The 18,143-nt window shown below is 42.2% G+C and overlaps 1 protein-coding gene across 9 annotated transcripts; it reads left to right on the forward strand.

Moving 5' to 3' along the window:
• The first annotated feature begins 491 nt into the window (after positions 1-491).
• On the forward strand, positions 492-15,583 carry gata3 (GATA binding protein 3). Of its 9 annotated transcripts, none has more exons than XM_079656368.1 (7): positions 5,140-5,483; positions 5,594-5,960; positions 6,858-7,376; positions 9,267-9,323; positions 9,480-9,526; positions 11,547-11,672; positions 13,899-15,583. In XM_079656368.1, exons 2-7 carry the CDS (start codon positions 5,735-5,737, stop codon positions 14,172-14,174), a joined length of 1,251 nt encoding a protein of 416 aa, XP_079512494.1. In that variant the 5' UTR covers positions 5,140-5,483; positions 5,594-5,734; the 3' UTR covers positions 14,175-15,583. The 9 variants fall into 9 exon arrangements, with proteins under 9 accessions (XP_079512491.1, XP_079512493.1, XP_079512498.1 ...); XM_079656370.1 differs by having other exon boundaries at positions 6,858-7,319; XM_079656365.1 differs by lacking the exon at positions 5,140-5,483 and adding an exon at positions 492-666 and having other exon boundaries at positions 9,267-9,526.
• Positions 15,584-18,143: the final 2,560 nt, after the last annotated feature.

Consider the following 18,143-nt stretch of genomic DNA (forward strand, 5'->3'; position numbering starts at 1 on the left):
ATGTACTGTCCATGGACATCATATTATAAGGATGCATATATATTTGGTTTAGGCATAACCTGGCATGGTCAGGTGTTAGCTTTATTTATTTGCAAATATTATCATGAAAAGAAAAGAAAAGCAGTATATGGGATATGTGTCGTTTTGAAAGTTGTTATAAAAGGCGGTTTGAATAAAAAAAACGTTATTATTTCGCTCTAATTTATTCCCATTGGTAGATGCAATCATTGAAAGGTTGTATTGTCATGTGCACAATAGCTTCAGCGTTGACAATGAAAGTCCCAGGCTTATCCAAGAATGCAACATAGTCTTCAATATATAATAAAAAGAGTCAGAAACAAATAGTGCAAGAAAAACAAGCAAGTGGCTATAGCTTTTAATTGGGTTTCTGTTCCTCTTACGGTGATGCTTTCAGATACCCGGAAGTGCTGGTGCACTCACAGTCAGTGCGCGGGTGTCTTTGCTCGCAGTGTGTTATATGGTGATGTGACTCCGGGACCGAGGGCGCACACCACCACCATCTCTGAGAGGGTTTTTCTGCTTCTTCTTCGTGCATCAGTCTCACTGTCTCTCCGTCTAACTCTAAATGCCATCGGCGTCTCCACCTCTATGTCACTCTTTCTTCACATTTGCAGAAAAAAAGTCTCCGATCAGCGTCCACTACAGGTCAGTAAATATTAAGATTTGCTCTCCATCATCCGTAATGCTCTGTCCAATAGGCTACCTCTTCACTCGCTGGCTTTGTATTTCGTTTTTGAATGATGGGAAACTTTTGCGAAGGGGTTAACGTGTGCGTAAAATGAAAATAAAACTAAAAGAAATCGGGACTTCGTTGAATCCAGAGAGGGAGCTGCCGCTTCATTTATCTCTGTGTGCACTGAAAAGGGGTGTTGATAATACAATGTCCACAACGTCCGCCATTGATGCCTTTTAACGTCGTTGTGAGCTGTTTGTTGTTATTTTTTTCATCGAGAGCGAAATTAGCTACGGTAATAATTAGCCACAGTTTCCTCTGGTGTCACTTGAGATTGATATGTACAAAAAAATGTGGCCAGCTAACTACATTTCTTCAAATATTTAGCCACCATCAAAACCGGCTCCCTAAAATAGCGCAGATGAGGTTTTTAACAACCTATTACATAGCTCAGGTTGGCGATATAAGCATGGATCCCATAGAAGCCGTGAAATTGATCTGATTATTGCCGGCAGTCATAAAAAAAAGGAGTTGAGTTTGCTGAAGCTGCGTTTCCCCCCTCTGTTATTAGTTTCCTCCATCTCGTCTTGGTCGATGTATTGATATGGCCGATGTTAGAATGAATGCCAAATTAAGGGCATCACACGTTACGGGCCAAGAGCTCTTACTGCATGCGAGACGTGGCGCACCCTTGATTTGATCCTAATCGGTATTTTATATATTTGTATCTGTTTTACAAATGTCTACACTGGTCATTTATGTTGGATTAAATATTGTTTTGCTTTCAAACATTATTACTATGGTTTGTTTTTTCAAACAAAGATAGAGAATATGGTTTCATTTGAATTTTGTGGCAGAATTTGTTTTATTATGGCACACATACTTTAAGATTTTGCTTTTATTCTAGGCTCACAATTCAGGACATTTTAGCGATAATACAAGGGTGTCATGTTTAAAGTAGAATTAATGAATTAGATAAAAATATGAATGACTTTGTTTCTGTTGGGGATCTACGAGGTGAAAAGGCCCTGCACGCTAAATGAAAGATTACATCAGTGCGTCTGGCGAGGAGCGATATAGACACTGATAAGCATCAGTCAATTGGCAGACCGTTTTGTTTTTCTCTTTTTTTTTCGTTGGGAAGAATGACACAAAATACGAAGTGCTGCTCTGTCTTTTTTCTTTTTTTTTTAAATCGAAGTAAAAGCTGATTTATCCTACCGCTTATGTTCTCATTTTTAATCATTCTAGGAAATCCACTTCAAGTTTTACGCGCTCAACAAAGCAGAATTTGACGCCCTCGTTTTGTTCTGAGAAGCAGAGTTGGTTCACATGCTGACAGAATAGCAGCTCCTTTTTCTTGAAAAGACTAGTGAGGTGACAAATGACTCACAGGGTAAAATAAATTCAACATAAAGGTTAGCTGGGGTGGTTTCAAAATGTATGAGCATTTAACATATCACGATTACGGATATCATTTTAAATAGTGGGTGACTGGACATCTTCATTGTTATAGCAGGCAAAACATATAGCACTCTACTGTTTTTATCATTTATATCACATGTGCACATTCGCCAATATAAATTATTTTTATATTTATGAATAAATGCTCGTAACATAAGTACAGTTTAGGTTGAAATTAAGTGAGCAAAATATGATAAAACCCAGACACCAAAGCTTTTGATCACACACACACACACACACACACACACACACACACACACACACACACACACACACACACACACACACACACACACACACACACACACACACACACACACACACACACACACACACACACACACACACACACACACACACACTTCATAATATTATACAATTCTATACCTATATTGTATTTGCTCTAATTTCTAAACAACATTTATGTGTGCTGCTTATTTAAACATGTGTTATCATTATTGAATGTATTTATTTATTGTTAGTATTACTAATATATAGTAGGCTAGTGTATTTTTTAAATATTATTTTATAGTAGCCTATTATTATTGTTGTGTGACTGTATCTGCCTGACTTCTGATAAATCAGCTGGCGGAAGGACAATATTATTTATGAGGCAAAAGAGTGATTGTAATTGCTGATGAGGTCACACAGGAAGTTGGGGGATAAAGTAAACACACACACACACACACACACACACACACACACACACACACACACACACACACACACACACACACACACACACACACACACACACACACACACACACACACACACACACACACACACACACACACACACACACACACACACACACACACACACACACACACACACACACACACACACACACACACACAACAGACGTTATCTAAAACATCCCCCTCAATGGCAATGGTTTAATCCGTTCCTGTCTTAAATTCTCAGCCGTGATTTAGAAAAGGAACTGTGCCATCTATGTTTTGATTTTAATCACGGCTGGCTGACATAATCAGATCTATGCCATCAAGAAACCCGATTGGCCCCTCGCCCACTTTTATGAATCAACCTTTACGCACAACAGCTCTGTATTTGTAGGCCAATAACTTCAAAAATAGAGCAACGCTTTACACTCACTGACAGAGAAAAGGAACTGAAGCCACTCGTTCCCCCTCATATATAGCGACAGTTTGGGATTATCAATGACAACTTTTTATGAGAGCCAGTCGTATTCTGTGCTGAATAAGCTCCGGCGTTATTGACACGGAGGCTCGGGAATCAAGACATGGGATGGCTTCCATGTCCCATTCTCTAAGCTTCGATACATCCAAGTCATGAAACAAAAAAACATAATCGGGATTTGAGGCTACATTTACCGTCATGTGTTGCCTCTGAGCACCTATAACGGGTACTTTGTGGATAATGGCTCCGCGATACTTTTCAAGAGGATAATTACACGAGTCCGCTGACAGTTTGACAATGGCAGCTACAGCAGTTTGCATCCAAGTTCAGTCTCAGGTTTGCATGAGTGAGGAACGCTCCCCCCTCTCCAGGTATAGGGCTATCCTGGAGAGAGAAAAATACAACGCATTGCCAAATCTCGCTCAGTCACTCAGAACAACCTCGATATCAAAGAAAATTAATTAAATGAATAGCTAATGGAGTCATCGCCTTAGCACATGGCCTTGGGTTAAACATTTCTGATGATTAAAATAAAGCCTTTTTATAATGAATACTATCGATCAGTGATGGTCAATTTCATGCACTTGGGTGCAGCCACATTAAACCGACCCTACCTGATATTATAGTGCGTCGTGGTGCAAGGGCGTGCGCGCACCCGATGCCTACCCACTGCTGCGCGCTTCAGTGGGAGTGAGGGCTCATTTCCTGACTGTTTAACACCGCGGTGACGTCACATCCAGTAGCGTCGCCGAGGCTGCCCCCTACACAGACACAGAATATCTATATTACACAATCTGAGAGAATATGGAGAAGCCCAACTGGGCTTCAGACATAAAATACTTCTCCAAGGACCCCCCCCCCCCCCCCCCCTTTGCGAGGCATCGTGCATGTATGAAATTGAACACACAGAGTAACTCCCCTCTGATTTAAATGGGAAAATGTTTTTTTATTTTGTATTTTTATTGTTGATGTTAATTTGTTAAAGCTGAAAAAGATGAAAAGCGAGCTGGGGTAAATCACTTCCTGTGAGCTCTTTCGCGTTACATTTAATGCGCTGTTTTCTTAATAAATAATGACATGAGCCATTGTTGCCTGTGTGTCTGAGGGTATGGTTATTGCTCAGATGCATGTAAGTTAACTGAAAGACAATAAAAGCCTATTGTAGGGTTTAGTTTATTTATTTTTCGCAGTCTAAAGATCAGTGAGACTGCCAGTTTGTCCTTGTCCGCGCCTGCTTCACGGTGAGTAGGTCGGCTCAATTCGGATCTGCCATTATAATAATGTGCCTGTCACCGCGAGAGGACGCACTGTCACAATTTTAAGAGTGTAAATGTCCCAGAGCAACAGGCTCTGCTGCAGCTTCTCCTGCACACACAAGCTGTTAAAAAAATGCAAACTGTAGTAAAAAAAAAAAGCTTTATTTTGTACTTTTATTTTAATTAGATGTTTCTTTAGGAGGGGAGATGCTTAATTTTTCCTCTTTAAAAAAAAAAATGTGTGTAGCCTTTTTGTTTGTTTCCATGCACGATAAGGGTGTAAAGTTTTATTGGGCCTATTTAGAAGAATTACCTTCTATATAAATGATATCTTTTTGGAGGAGGTCACTGAAAGAAATCTTCCTGCCCCCCCCTGGTCTACGTTATATTCAATTAGGGCAGGCCCCTCCCATTAACTGATGACACTGACAGACCCTCCTTAAGTTGCGTCGCGCCACAGCTGTCTGCAAGCATTGAGCTGCCTGGCGCCATCCTGAAAGAATGCCTTCACTGTAAAAAAAAAAAAAGAAAAAAAAAAAAAAAGAGAGTAGAGAGAGAGAGCTAGAGAGAGAGAGAGAGAGAGAGAGAGAGAGAGAAAGAGAGAGAGAAAGAGGGTTAGAGCAAGGGTGAGCGAGCAAACGCCACACAGACGAGAGGGAGAGAGAGAGAGCGAGATAGAGAGAGGAGTTAATGGAGAGGGTACAACTGCGCCCAAACAGATTTGATCACAGAGTTTAACTTGCTGGTGCCGGTCAGTGAAGCCATCCGCTGCGCAGACCTCACTACTTGTTGAGCCTGGCTGAAAACGCTTTTCTTCTGAAAGAGCGGTTCAGGAACTCTGCGTGGAGCTGGATTCCATTTTGGACATATTATTATGACAACAGCTTTGTTGCATTTGTAATGTAGGGGTAGGTTTTGTGTTTTTTCTTTTTAACTCGGGAACATTTATTTTAGCCGTAGCCTACTGCATGTGAACTATAAAAACAATAAGACAATTAATTATTATCTCTGTCTCCAGGTGATCGGAAGCAAGCGCGGAACCTGTGGATTTAACTGAAAGAAACACGGATTTGGGACAGTTTATTTCTTATCTCGTGACTTGTACCGATTTGCTTCGGAGTGCATGAACATTTACTAAAGAAAAAAAGCAACAAAAGCAATGGAAGTAAGTTCGGATCAGCCAAGATGGATGAGCCATCATCTGAATGAGCAGCACCCCGGCTCACATCACCCGGGCCTCGGCCACTCATACATGGACCCTTCGCAGTACCAGCTACCTGACGATGTGGATGTACTCTTTAATATCGACGCGCAGGGGAACCACGTCCCTCAATACTATGGAAACTCAGTGCGAGCCGTCCAGAGGTACCCTCCTCCTCCACACAGTAAGTAAAGTCCCTGTTTAGGCCTTTTATTTAATAATGTGAACATTATAGGCTAGGCTAGTCTTTAGATCCCTGTGCGTAATTTAGCCCTGAAGCAAATACTCAATTACCGTCTCTGTGCTTGGAATTGTTTGCATTATCTGACTGTGATCCAGGCCAGGTTTCGGTTTTGGCCTGAGTTGACATCGTCTTAAAAAACCTGAGAGCGTAAAGTGTTGTGAAACCACCCCGTAAATATGTATGGTTTACCTCCAGTTTGTCTTTGGTTTCTGTCTACCGCTTATATCGCATTCTATCCCCGTCTAAACTTCACAGACATGGAACAAAATATTACATCCAGCTGACCCATATGTCAGAAGTTTCTATTAAAATTCCGCGCGTAATTTATTTCCCCAATTTAGTCATGAATTTAAACAAATTGATATGTTGGCACCGATATCTCATGCAGTTTCACCTGGAATATGTTGGTAATTTTAAATAGCATGTTTTCACTTCTATATGTATATATTTGTTCATTAGTTCGTAGTTATTTTAAGAGTTCCCTATATCGTAGACTTCCTCAACAGTTAATTCACCACGTTGTCTCTATTTAGGCTTTTGACTTACAAGCATTTAGTTGCATCAGGGCCTGTTTAAAAGAAAAAAGCACAGGGCAAAATATGCATATGTTACTCGTTTCTATACATAACAGGGAAACGAATGAGGTGAAATATTCTTGTTAGAAATGTTATTGCTATAAGCAAATTAATGTGTTAACACAAATGATAATGATAATAATCGATGGCTTGTTCAGGCACACAGTTGGACTTTTACGATGCTAAATGGTTGATCAGAGTGTGTTTGTATGGTCGCAGACTGAGCTCAGGTTGTGATGTTTCTTGTGTTTCTGCGACCCAGGTAGCCAGGTGTGCCGTCCCTCATTACTGCACGGCTCCCTGCCCTGGCTGGAGGGCAGCAAAGGCATCGCCCCGCACCACAGCACGTCTCCCTGGAACCTGAGCCCCTTCCCCAAAAACCCCCTGCACCACGGCTCCCCGGCAGGCCTGTCCGTATACCCCTCCGCTTCCTCCTCCTCCCTGTCCACCGGTCACTCCAGTCCGCACCTCTTCACGTTTCCCCCGACCCCGCCGAAAGACGTGTCCCCGGACCCCGGCATGTCTAACTCCGGGAGACAGGAGGACAAAGAGTGCATAAAGTACCAGGTGACCCTGGCCGAGAGTATGAAACTGGAGTCAGCTCACAGCCGGAGCGTGGCATCAATCGGAGCAGGGTCTTCCTCTGCCCACCACCCACTCGCCTCATACCCATCTTATGTCCCTGAATACGGCCCAGGCCTCTTCCCACCAAGTAGCCTGATAGGTGGGTCATCCTCTAGTTATGGTTCCAAAACAAGACCAAAATCAAGGTCCTGTTCAGGTAGGCGTGCGCTTTACTACATTCCCTTTTGATCTAACATTATTCCCCAGATTTGCAGGCGTAATGATCAGCCATGTTCAATCTCATATACAAAAAATGCCCATGAGCAGCTCATATACATCCCTCACATGAACAACTTCTCCTTTTGGGGCTAAAGGCCATGCAGGTCAAGCTGTATTATAATCAGGCGTACAATATGCCTCAAAGCTTTCTTTCATCATCTGATATAATGATAATAATAATACAAATAATAATTATACGAATAATAATAATAATAATACAGTAAGATAAAAAATATATAATACAAGTAAAATTACCAAATGAAATATGTGGAAAATAAATACAATATAAAAAAATAAAAAAATAATCTATATCCCAGAGTAAAGATATTTTTACCCCAACAAAAAACCCCAATCATTACGCAAAGGGGTTGAATGCTTAGATTCGTTTAGGTCGTGTTTTTTCTTCCTCCTCTACACTCACAGAGGCAGAGAGAGACAGAGGGGAAGCCAGCTCTCCGGCCAGTGTCGCCCCGTTTATATGTTTAGGATAATCCCATTACTGTCACACCAGTGCACGCCACAGTTGCATTGTTTATCCAGCGCGAGAGCACCGGATGCTGCTCGTTCATTCACAGGGAAAAGCGGCTGAGCCTCTGCCGTGCACGAAGCATTGAGGGAGGGAAGGGAAAGAGAGAGTGTGGGGAGATATTTCAAAATTGTTAGGCAAGGATGGTAATTATTTTAAAGGTTGCGGCTGCTCAGCTGAAAAGCAGTTTCCTGTAATGAGATTAATATCAGAGGCTTTGAATGGAGTATAGAAAACTGTGGATTAGTTGATGCATATCATCGGGATTATTCAGCATTCACACACTTAATGCAAATAAAGATTTTAATTGGAGGATAATGTACGTTTTAAGATATTTACCGATATGATTAGTATTCAGACTTTATTAGTTCAGTGTTCGCGTCAAACACACCTTGTGTAATGTTCTAAATCTGTATTGATGAGGCCTGTTTTTACTCGAGTAATATGCACTGGATCATGTCTGATTTCAGCAGCAGGATAAAACAGATTTATTTTTTAGACACTTGCATGTCTGTCACGTTAAAACGCGGGCACGAGTCAGCCTGACACATGTCTCTGATGTGTGAAGAAGAAGGGCTGTGTTTTGCAGCTCGGTAAAAAGGGGAAGTGCGGCTGCATGAAAATGCAAAAAGGCTCTCTGCGTTGCACAAAAGCCCTGTGTGAGTCTCTGCTTTCAAATAATGTGAGTGTGGCTGCAGCACCCTTGTTTCAGTTTCAGCACCCCCCCCCCCCCCCCCTCTCTATAATCACACTATCAGTGCGCGGCTCACCTGTCGGGGTCACTAGAGAAGTGTCAGTCAAACATGGACCCCTCAATCGTTTCAAAAATAAAAGACAGACTGATATGAAAAAAAAAGATATAGGCAAAATTGACGTATTATTATGATTATTATTATTCAAACTATATACTGGATGACAAGAAAAATAAGAAGGCTTATTTTGTTTAAATGACCACGGACTATTTTTAAAACCATGAAACCGTGTCTAAAATATTTTGTTGTTTTAAAAAAGAAATTCAGTTTTATGGACCTCAACAAAAACTATTCATCATAATCAACATTTACATGTGTCTAATGAGTTAATGTTTGTGGTAAAAATGTAATATCTGCTGCAGTATAAGTCATACCTGTATTTGAAATATTACATTATCATGGTTGTTGATGCTTTTCCTGCATTTGCATGTTTTTACCAGATGTAATGTGTGTCTTGAATAATCAATAATTATTTTTCAAGGACTAACTGACCTGGTACTCTCTCCCATGTTTTCTGTGCGTGTGTGTGAATGTGTGGTGGCTCTTGCAGAAGGTAGAGAGTGTGTGAACTGCGGGGCCACGTCTACTCCGCTGTGGAGGCGGGACGGTACGGGTCACTATCTGTGTAACGCCTGCGGACTCTATCACAAGATGAACGGGCAGAATCGCCCTCTCATCAAACCCAAGCGGCGGCTGGTACGTCTCCACCACATTTCTCTATTGATGACATTTCCGTCTCTCTCTCTGTTTTTCCCCTATCCAGGAAGAAGTAGGCCTATTAGCTGCAGGAAATTGACTCGACAAGTGCAGGTCTCTGTTTTCAGATACTACCATAGAAAAAACTGCACCGTTTTTTTTTTTTTAAATGCAATGACGATGCTATTTTTTATTTGCTAAAATTGTCATTGATTATTCTGTTTAGGCCCCATGTGTATTATTCTGGAGATGCATTGCCTCCATTAAAGAGAGCTTCTGTAGCTTGTGGCTGCAGGCCTGCATTCAAAAACGCACAATGAGCTCCATCTTTTAAACATTATTTTGACATTTTACGATACATTTGTAGGCTGTTTTATTGCAATACTTATGAATGCTCCAGGTCGAGTTATTTGTTAGCAGTTATGTCAGGGAAAGCCCCTATCATCAAAGCTGTATCTTTATCTTTAGAGGAGTTCCCCAGCCTTCTTATATGAGCAAAATCTTTCGAGGCAAGTATCCAGTCCTGTTCTGGACCTTTTCTCTCCTCTTTGCCTCTAATGTGTAAACCTGACTTCCCAGGAAAGGGCTGCCGGATATCTGAGCAGCGCAGATAAGTCGCTTTTAACAACACAACCCGCTTCCCCAGTCAAAACACAGAGGCCAGCACAGTCACGACTCGAGATTATTTAGTGTTAGATTCTCCCCTCAAATACGCGCGGCTGGTGGCTAAAGTGGGTAATTGGCACGCCACATTTGACCTATTTAAACAAAAATAATCTTATTTATAGGCCAGGAAGTGACACCATAGAACCAATAGATGACCTGCCAATGTGCCAATTTCGATTTAATAATAGCTCGTATGCTCAGATGTAATGTTACTTGGCAGAGAGAAGAGATTATTTGCTGATTTGACAGCAAGCGTAATCATAATTAAAAAAAGAACTGAAGTAAAGGTTAAGATCATAGCCAAACACATTTTATACGAACTTAATAAGGCTTATTCCTCCGAGCTGATTGGTTATTCACAGCATACAGCAGGGGTTATTAGGCCACCACGTGTGTATAATTGGAAATCCCTCCCTGAGATAATGTAGTCCTTTACGTTAGTGTGTCCTTTGCGCTCACCTGTCTATCGATTGTTTTTAGAGATTATAACATCAATGTCAGGCCAGTGCTGCAAACTGGGCCGTAAGACAGGCAGTAAATCCATGGAAGACATGACTTTCACTGTGTCAGGATGAAGAGAGGCTTTTACTCTGCTGTAGCCTGCAGCGAAGCTAAAAATATCCACATTTTCTTTTTTTATTATGCTTTTAATTGGCGTGCAATTATTGCTCATGGTTCATCTCACTGCATGATATCTTATTATTTTATTTCCATATTGTCACCGTTTTAGAATCATCTTATATAAGAGTCTTTTAATCGATAATAAATCGTTATGTTCTTCCTTTTCACTTGAATTTTTTCACGTTACGAGGTCGACATTTTAAACGGGCTTTCGTGGCACAACCATGCATTTAAAGAGGACATTTAATCAGATTTAATAGCTCTCCTATTTCAAGGCTCTGCTTTTATGTCTTCTGTAAATATTTATTCTTCAGGAGGTATGTGCTCTATGACGCTATTTTTAGCCTGGAGTGAAAGCAGCTCTGATTTAGGTATTTATGTCTTTATTTAAAGCTATTTTTAAAATTACAAAATAAGAACTATGGGGTGCACATTAACAATGTACATCCAGCTTTTTTTTGATCAGCACGATTTGTCTTTTATAAATAGCTTTAACAGAATACACATAAGTAAAACATAGACATTTCATTTAAATGAAAGGAAGTAAAATTGCAATTTCTTATTGCATTTATAGATATGTTGTAGGCTATTATGCAAGATGCCATATACATGTCGGCAAAAATAAAAAATAAACAACCTTAAAGACGATTTTTTTGTGATCTATTTAAGCCCAATATTTATTTATTAAATCACATCAACAAACGCCATATTTTCATTTTTATCACAGTGCTAGAATCACGTATTCTTTACAGGAATTGCAGCCCTGAATGTAGATCTTAAATGCATCCATGTTGGTTGGGTAATCACCTGGTCACGTGACGCTCTTTGCCCCTCTGTGTTTGTGCAGTCTGCAGCCAGACGCGCCGGGACGTCGTGTGCAAACTGCCAGACCACGACGACGACGCTGTGGCGGAGAAACGCCAACGGGGACCCGGTGTGTAACGCCTGCGGCCTGTACTACAAACTGCACAATGTAAGTAATAAACCTTCATAGGAGATCTCGGTATCCCATCAAACAGCATGTCCTGAATACTTATTCCTCCATCTCCATCTTTATTTCTCCCTCATCACGTCCCACCTTGCCCTCCTCCTCTGCATATTTTATCTGATTTGTCCCTGCTGAGGATTTCCGGGCCACGGCGATAACAAACAGTGTGGAATTAATAGGATTTATTGGCAGTAAGTGCGAATCTAAAATGTATAAGTGAACCAAGCCCGCAGCCGGTTTGCTTTTGAATATTAAAGAAGGGGGCTTAATTAAAATTCGATTAATTTCCAGGCCGATTTTTTTTCTTCTTATTTCTAGCCTTTTGGTTCGCCAGGGACTCAGAGTCCCCCCTCTGACCACCAATTCGCCTGATTCGTTTTGGGTCGGTTAGCGCCTCACCACATCATTTCACAACCTCAATCTGAAGACCCCAGGGACTCGTTTATCTCCCCCCTCTCTCCTCTCTTCAGCACAAAGCTGTCACTTTTAATCAAAAAGCCATTGTAGTTGTAACTAATAATAATAATAAGTTCTCGAGGCCACATGTAGGTAATATTTCCCCTCTTCAGTCAACAGATAGAGGTTATATATTCCTGTGTGTGAGGAGAAGAGTATCCCGCTCCATGCTTGTCACGCAAGCGCCTCACACTAAATCATTTTCCCATGTTACTTTTGGCATAGGGCTGCAGAAACAGATTCAGACCAAGGTTAAAAGGAGAGAAGAATAATATTTCCCAGTCCACATATTAGCATTTGAACTGACCCTGACCTTGGAGTAATTGTAAAATGAGTTTATTTTGGTAAATCCAGACTTCTGTTGCTCCCTTTGAAACAAATTCCACATTTTGCATGGAGACTTTAGCCCTGCTCGCCTGCATGTGTGTCCCAAAACACTTGGTGGTACAGTGTGTTGTCCCGTAAGCTTAGATAAGAAGCTTTTGAACACAGGAAAAGTTGCCACAAACAGGAGGCCTTGTTAACACCAAAAACACAGACAGACTCTTTTCAGTAATCAGGGTTTAGTCACCGCGTGTGAAATATGTCTTTCTCATCTTTCGATCTCTGAACGTAGTACAGTGTGCTCAGCTTTGACACCTCTGAGCACGCTTTCAGGTGGTTAGCTGCTGGTGTTGGGACAGAGGATGTGAGGGTCTGCTCTGTGTATTCTGCGGTGGTCATTGACTTGTACTCTCTTGGCTTTTGTTTGATGTGCTTGGGCGGCGGCCGGGCGCAGGCCGGAGGCCCAAGGCTTCCTCTGTGAGACATCTCAGCATCAAAGGGCAGGCCTGACTGGCTCTAGGTGGGCGTAGCATGCCTTAGAGCTGGAAGCACGGCAGAGAGTCCCCCAGTATGGAGCCACATCTTAGAGATTGAAACCACATCACTGCAGATAGAGCTCTGCCCTCCACTAATCACTCAGGCCACTAAAATGCCAATGTCTCAGGCAGAATCTCCCCTTTCCCCAGGAAGAAGTGCTCAGAAAGAGCAGGAAGCCAGTCGGCCTCATCCACCTCCCCTCATAATCCTGCTCAAAGCCCGAATTCCATCATCCAGCTCCCATCCCCAGATAAACCTATGCTGGAATATGGCATCTGGGGCCATTTTGGCCAGAAGACGGCCACGCGGTTAAGGAGGAGGGAGGAGAGGAGGACTTGGCCGGCGCTGGCGGTCGTCATGGCCATGTGTCTCTGTGTTCGCCGTTAGCTGCCAGACCCTTCACCGTCTCTGTTCTGCACACTCGCTCCATCTCCCCTCCATCTTTCCTGTTTCTCTCTTTCTTTCTGGCACAGTCACAGATACAGTTCAGCCTAAACGAATCAACATTTAAATCCATACACACACACACACACACACACACACACACACACACACACACACACACACACACACACACACAATATAAACAATCTTCTGTTTCAGGATGGGAGTCAGATTTGCCCCGTAATGGGACTCCATTACATATTATTATCTCTCCCCGAAACCCCAAATACTGCCTCAAAGCAGACTAAAAAGCTGTGTGTGTCACATTTTCTTTCTTATTTTCAAATGTGATGACACCCTTCACTTAAGGTTTCTCTTTTATTGTGTTTCTTAAAATAAATGGAGCGACAACTACAGATGTCTTCACATTTGAATCTCCACTTTTAGGATTTCTATCACTCTATCCCAAAATACTAATTTGCCATCTTCTCTGTCTCCTTTCGAGAGCAGATCAACCGACCTCTGACCATGAAGAAGGAAGGCATCCAGACCCGGAACAGGAAGATGTCCAGCAAGTCCAAGAAGAGCAAAAAGTCCCAGGACGGCATGGACGACTTCTCCAAGAGCCTGATGGACAAGAGCTCCTTCAGCCCGGCCGCCCTCTCCCGCCACATGTCGTCCTTCCCTCCCTTCTCGCACTCCGGCCACATGCTGAGCACCCCCACACCCATGCACCCCTCCTTCGCCCCCCACCACCCTTCCAGTATGGTCACAGCCATGGGTTAGAGCTCCCTGCGCTGCCCCGCCCATGAACCCTCGCCACCACCACACCCCCTCGGTACCTCTGCTGACCTGCTTCCATATCCTAAAAGACAAATAAACTGCTCCTCGGTCCGACCTAAGCCCCCCCTGTCCCCCCACCAGCTGCGGTGCGAGAACGACAGGCTTCCGGCTCCTTATCCTCTTCCTCAGTTGTATCTTATTTTTATAAACTCAAAAGTGTACCTCTGCGATGTGAATGCTTTGCAGACTTGACTGTGGCGCACTGACCTCCAGGAGGAAGATGTTGTTCTCCTCCAACCAGGGGAACTTTTTTTTTCTCCTTATCCGACGCCGCCTCCACCACATAGAGGCTGTCCTCCCAGCTGATCCACATGATAAGGAGCTCCATTTGTGTACAAAAAGCCATTTTTCCACACCACGAACATCACAAAAACAGACTTTTACAACGACCTCTCCAGAAGTTTCCACTCCCACCTCTCTTCACCTTGCACCTGTGTAACAGGAAACCCCCCCACTCCCCTTGTTCTTCTTACTGGAGATAGACGTTGAATATATTTGTACAAATTGTATGAAATACAGTACATTTAATGAAGACTTTTTAATTAAGTAAGAAAAAAAAAGAAAACATGCCCGGGCAGCTAATGACGACGAGAAGGGTACGAGTCGCAGCAGTAGGAGAGACTTGCCGCTTGAGGAGTGAGGAAAGGACGCCTCAGAGTCCCTGAGGAGAGAGAAAAGGGAGGAGGTGAGGGACGAGAGGAGAGACTTGAGAAAGGGCAGGCCTCGGTTTTTGCCTGCGTGAATTGTGTTGCATTAAGTTTGCAGAGAGTCAGCAGCTCTGGCTCTCACTTTTTTTTTTGGATGTGCTATAGGTCTCGGGCAATTGGTTTGTGTTGACACGTGCACGTACACACACACATGTACACACACACATGTACACACACACACACACACGTACACACATGCATGCACACACACACACACACACACACACACACACACACACACACACACACACACACACACACACACACACACACACACACACACACACACACACACACACACACACACACACACACACACACACACACACACACACACACACACACACACACACACACACACACACACACACACACACACACACACGACCTGAAGACATTCTTCCTGCCCACAGATTATATGCATTGTGAAAAAAGTTCATGTATTTGTTATTTGTATGTATAAATCAGAGTACCAAAAATACGAAATAAACAAAGATGTAGAATTATTTCTTTATGTTATGCAGACTGAATGGTTGTAAAAAATTTAATAATAATCACTAGTGTAAAATATGACTGCTTTTTTGTTTCGTAATTTTTTTTCCTCTTTGAAAATAATAAACTAGTTTAATCTCTGTTGACATGTTAGCACTGTGGTCGAGAGCCGTGTTTTCTGTGATCTTTGACACATCACCCCACCTACTCAGCACAACCAGCAACACCCTGCCACTCTGTTTTTACGCAGCATTCACAGGAACGACTCTTACGGTCAGTGTAGCACAAACAGGAAGGGCAGAAATAAACAGTGGCCATGGAGGAACAAATCAAATGGCAGGGTCACAGAGGCCAGGCCACACAGGCACCATGTTCTGAAGGGGCTTTTGTCTCATCCTACTGATACATAAATACACACCGAGCAACACGCAGCAACGTACACACACATCAAACAAATAGAACTCATATAGCGAGGAGGATTCATCAGGAAACAGCATCATTTCAGGCATTTCCCACTGACTCAGGATCAGGTTTCTTTCACACTTTATATCAAAGAGATGCTGATAAATATAACTTTAAGATCATACATTTCTTTATTTTTTTCACATGTTGCTATATGCATCACCTTCACACTGCTGAGAAAAGAGCAGGAAAATAAGAGGAACCTTGGACGCTGAAATAACCACACAGTGTCTCGATCGTCCTCAAAATTTGAATATTATGACGTCTTTTTGCAAGACAACTCAAAAGTTCATCCTCTCTGCTCAAGATTTCACTGTAGAATTTCCATGGATAAAACAATAATAATCTTTATTTGTATAACAAGTGCAGTCCAAAGTGCTTCACATAGACATTTAACAGAACATGGATATCACACAGAATACAGATACCAGTAAAAGACATAAAAACAAACAAAAAATTGCATGGAGTGGACGTATAGAAAAAATATATTTAGATTAAAGGTATACAATTAAATTTAATTTCATTAAAAGGAGGATAGTGCAAATTCAACACACAATCAGGTGACAGGTTAAAATGCATCACAATGCATTGAGAAAGTGCAGCAGAGAGCAGGAGTTTGCTTCCTAAAAGGCTAAATTGTACAAATGTGGTTTTTTTCAATACTGGTCAAAGACCACAAACAAAAACTGACCACGTCGCACAATGCTCTACATTTTATATGTGATATTAAGCACAAAGGGAGAAAAGAAAACTACCTTAGTGAGTGTTTTTATGGATAATTCATTGCTATTATTTTGAGTGTGTTTGAAGTGCAAACCCTGTAGAATCTCAAACAGTAATACAAGTGCCCTTAAAAAAGAGCAATAGATGATAGAATGTGACTCAAATAAGTTAAGTAATATTATTCCTCTAACAAGAAATAGGGATGCAATTACAAAAAGTATTAAAAAAACAAATCCAACACACTGTAAAAACCACTAAAAGGTTAATATAACTATTTCCATCTTAGTCTGGCCTGCCATGCATCTCGAAGACAACATCAACCGCTTTACGTCTTCTACATCACAGATTGAAATAAAAGTATTTGAAATGATCAACAACGAATCAGAGCCGAGCACTGGTGATAGAGCAAAGATGCGATGTATTCAATATTTTCTTTTTAGCATGAAAGCCGACTAACAACCTAAACAAAGACATTTAGCCTCTGATTCACAACATCCAGGTACATTTCCCTGATGGGCTGCAGGAGTAAATAACAAGGTGCTTAAATCAAGACATCCAATACGAAAATATCAAATGTCTTTATTTCTTCTCTTCTCTTATTATATTACTGCTCTCTTCTGCCCATCATCAGCTAAGTCAATCCCCTCTTACGTAACACTCCCTGTTTGTTCTGGTAGCTAGTGTTGAAAAGTTGCCCTGTAAACTCCCACAGCTCCCCCTACCCCAAAATCACGCAGACTGTTGGGAACCACATTTCCAATATCGGAATATATTTGCACAAGTGGAATCCCAAATCCGGCGGCTGCAGCCCTCTCATGCCTCCCTGCAGAAAAGGCCATACAGAAGTCAGGTATTTGGCATCATTTGTTTCTGAGCCGCCGTGACCAATCGGGAGATTTGCTCCTGTGTTTTAATAGCGAGGTCAAGGGGCCATGTGGGATGAGAATGGGAATAGTGTGTGTGTGTGTACAGAGGGATTGAGGAGTGCTTTGCCCCGCGGTGGGACCCCATGGCCCCTGACTGACCTTTTTCCCCTCGCTTTGGCTTTGGACGTCTGCCAAGGGTGACTGAATGTGCAGCGGCTAGCTCAGGTGAGGATAAAAACGGACCGACAACCTCTCTGTGATCTCGTCTTCCCTCCATCATCACGGTCACCGTCGTCACAAACCACTTATTTCTGTCTCCCTCTCCGTCTGTCTGTCTTCTCTTCCTGCGTCTGCCTCTCGTCTTTCAGGTGAGGATGATGACAGATTTGTGGTTGTAATCGGCTCGAAGGACTAGTCCATCTTCATCCAGGCAGCGCCACTGTCACTGCAGGAAAAGGTCAGGTCAGATTTGGGGTCAACATGTCAGAGGAATTTGGCTACTTTGAATGCTAAACATTTAAATAATCTGAAACTATTATGATATTCACAGTGCTAGAAGTAGACATTTGTTTGTACAGGATAGGCCTTTTTCACATTGTATCAAAAGGTTTTCTACAGTTTCCACATACAGACACAGAGGCTAGTTTAGGTAATATTGGTTT

Source organism: Notothenia rossii, assembly GCF_949606895.1.
Source record: "Notothenia rossii genome assembly, chromosome: 10".
Classification (NCBI taxonomy): Eukaryota; Metazoa; Chordata; class Actinopteri; order Perciformes; family Nototheniidae; genus Notothenia; species Notothenia rossii.

What these genes read in the sequence shown, in the direction of transcription:
- gata3 (XM_079656365.1), top strand. Translation starts at nt 5,735, where the DNA reads ATGGAAGTAAGTTCGGATCAGCCAAGATGGATGAGCCATCATCTGAAT. An exon ending in AAAATCAAGGTCCTGTTCAG is followed by an intron (nt 7,377 to 9,266) that starts GTAGGCGTGCGC and finishes TGGCTCTTGCAG; the next exon opens with AAGGTAGAGAGTGTGTGAAC. An exon ending in AATTGACTCGACAAGTGCAG is followed by an intron (nt 9,527 to 11,546) that starts GTCTCTGTTTTC and finishes GTGTTTGTGCAG; the next exon opens with TCTGCAGCCAGACGCGCCGG.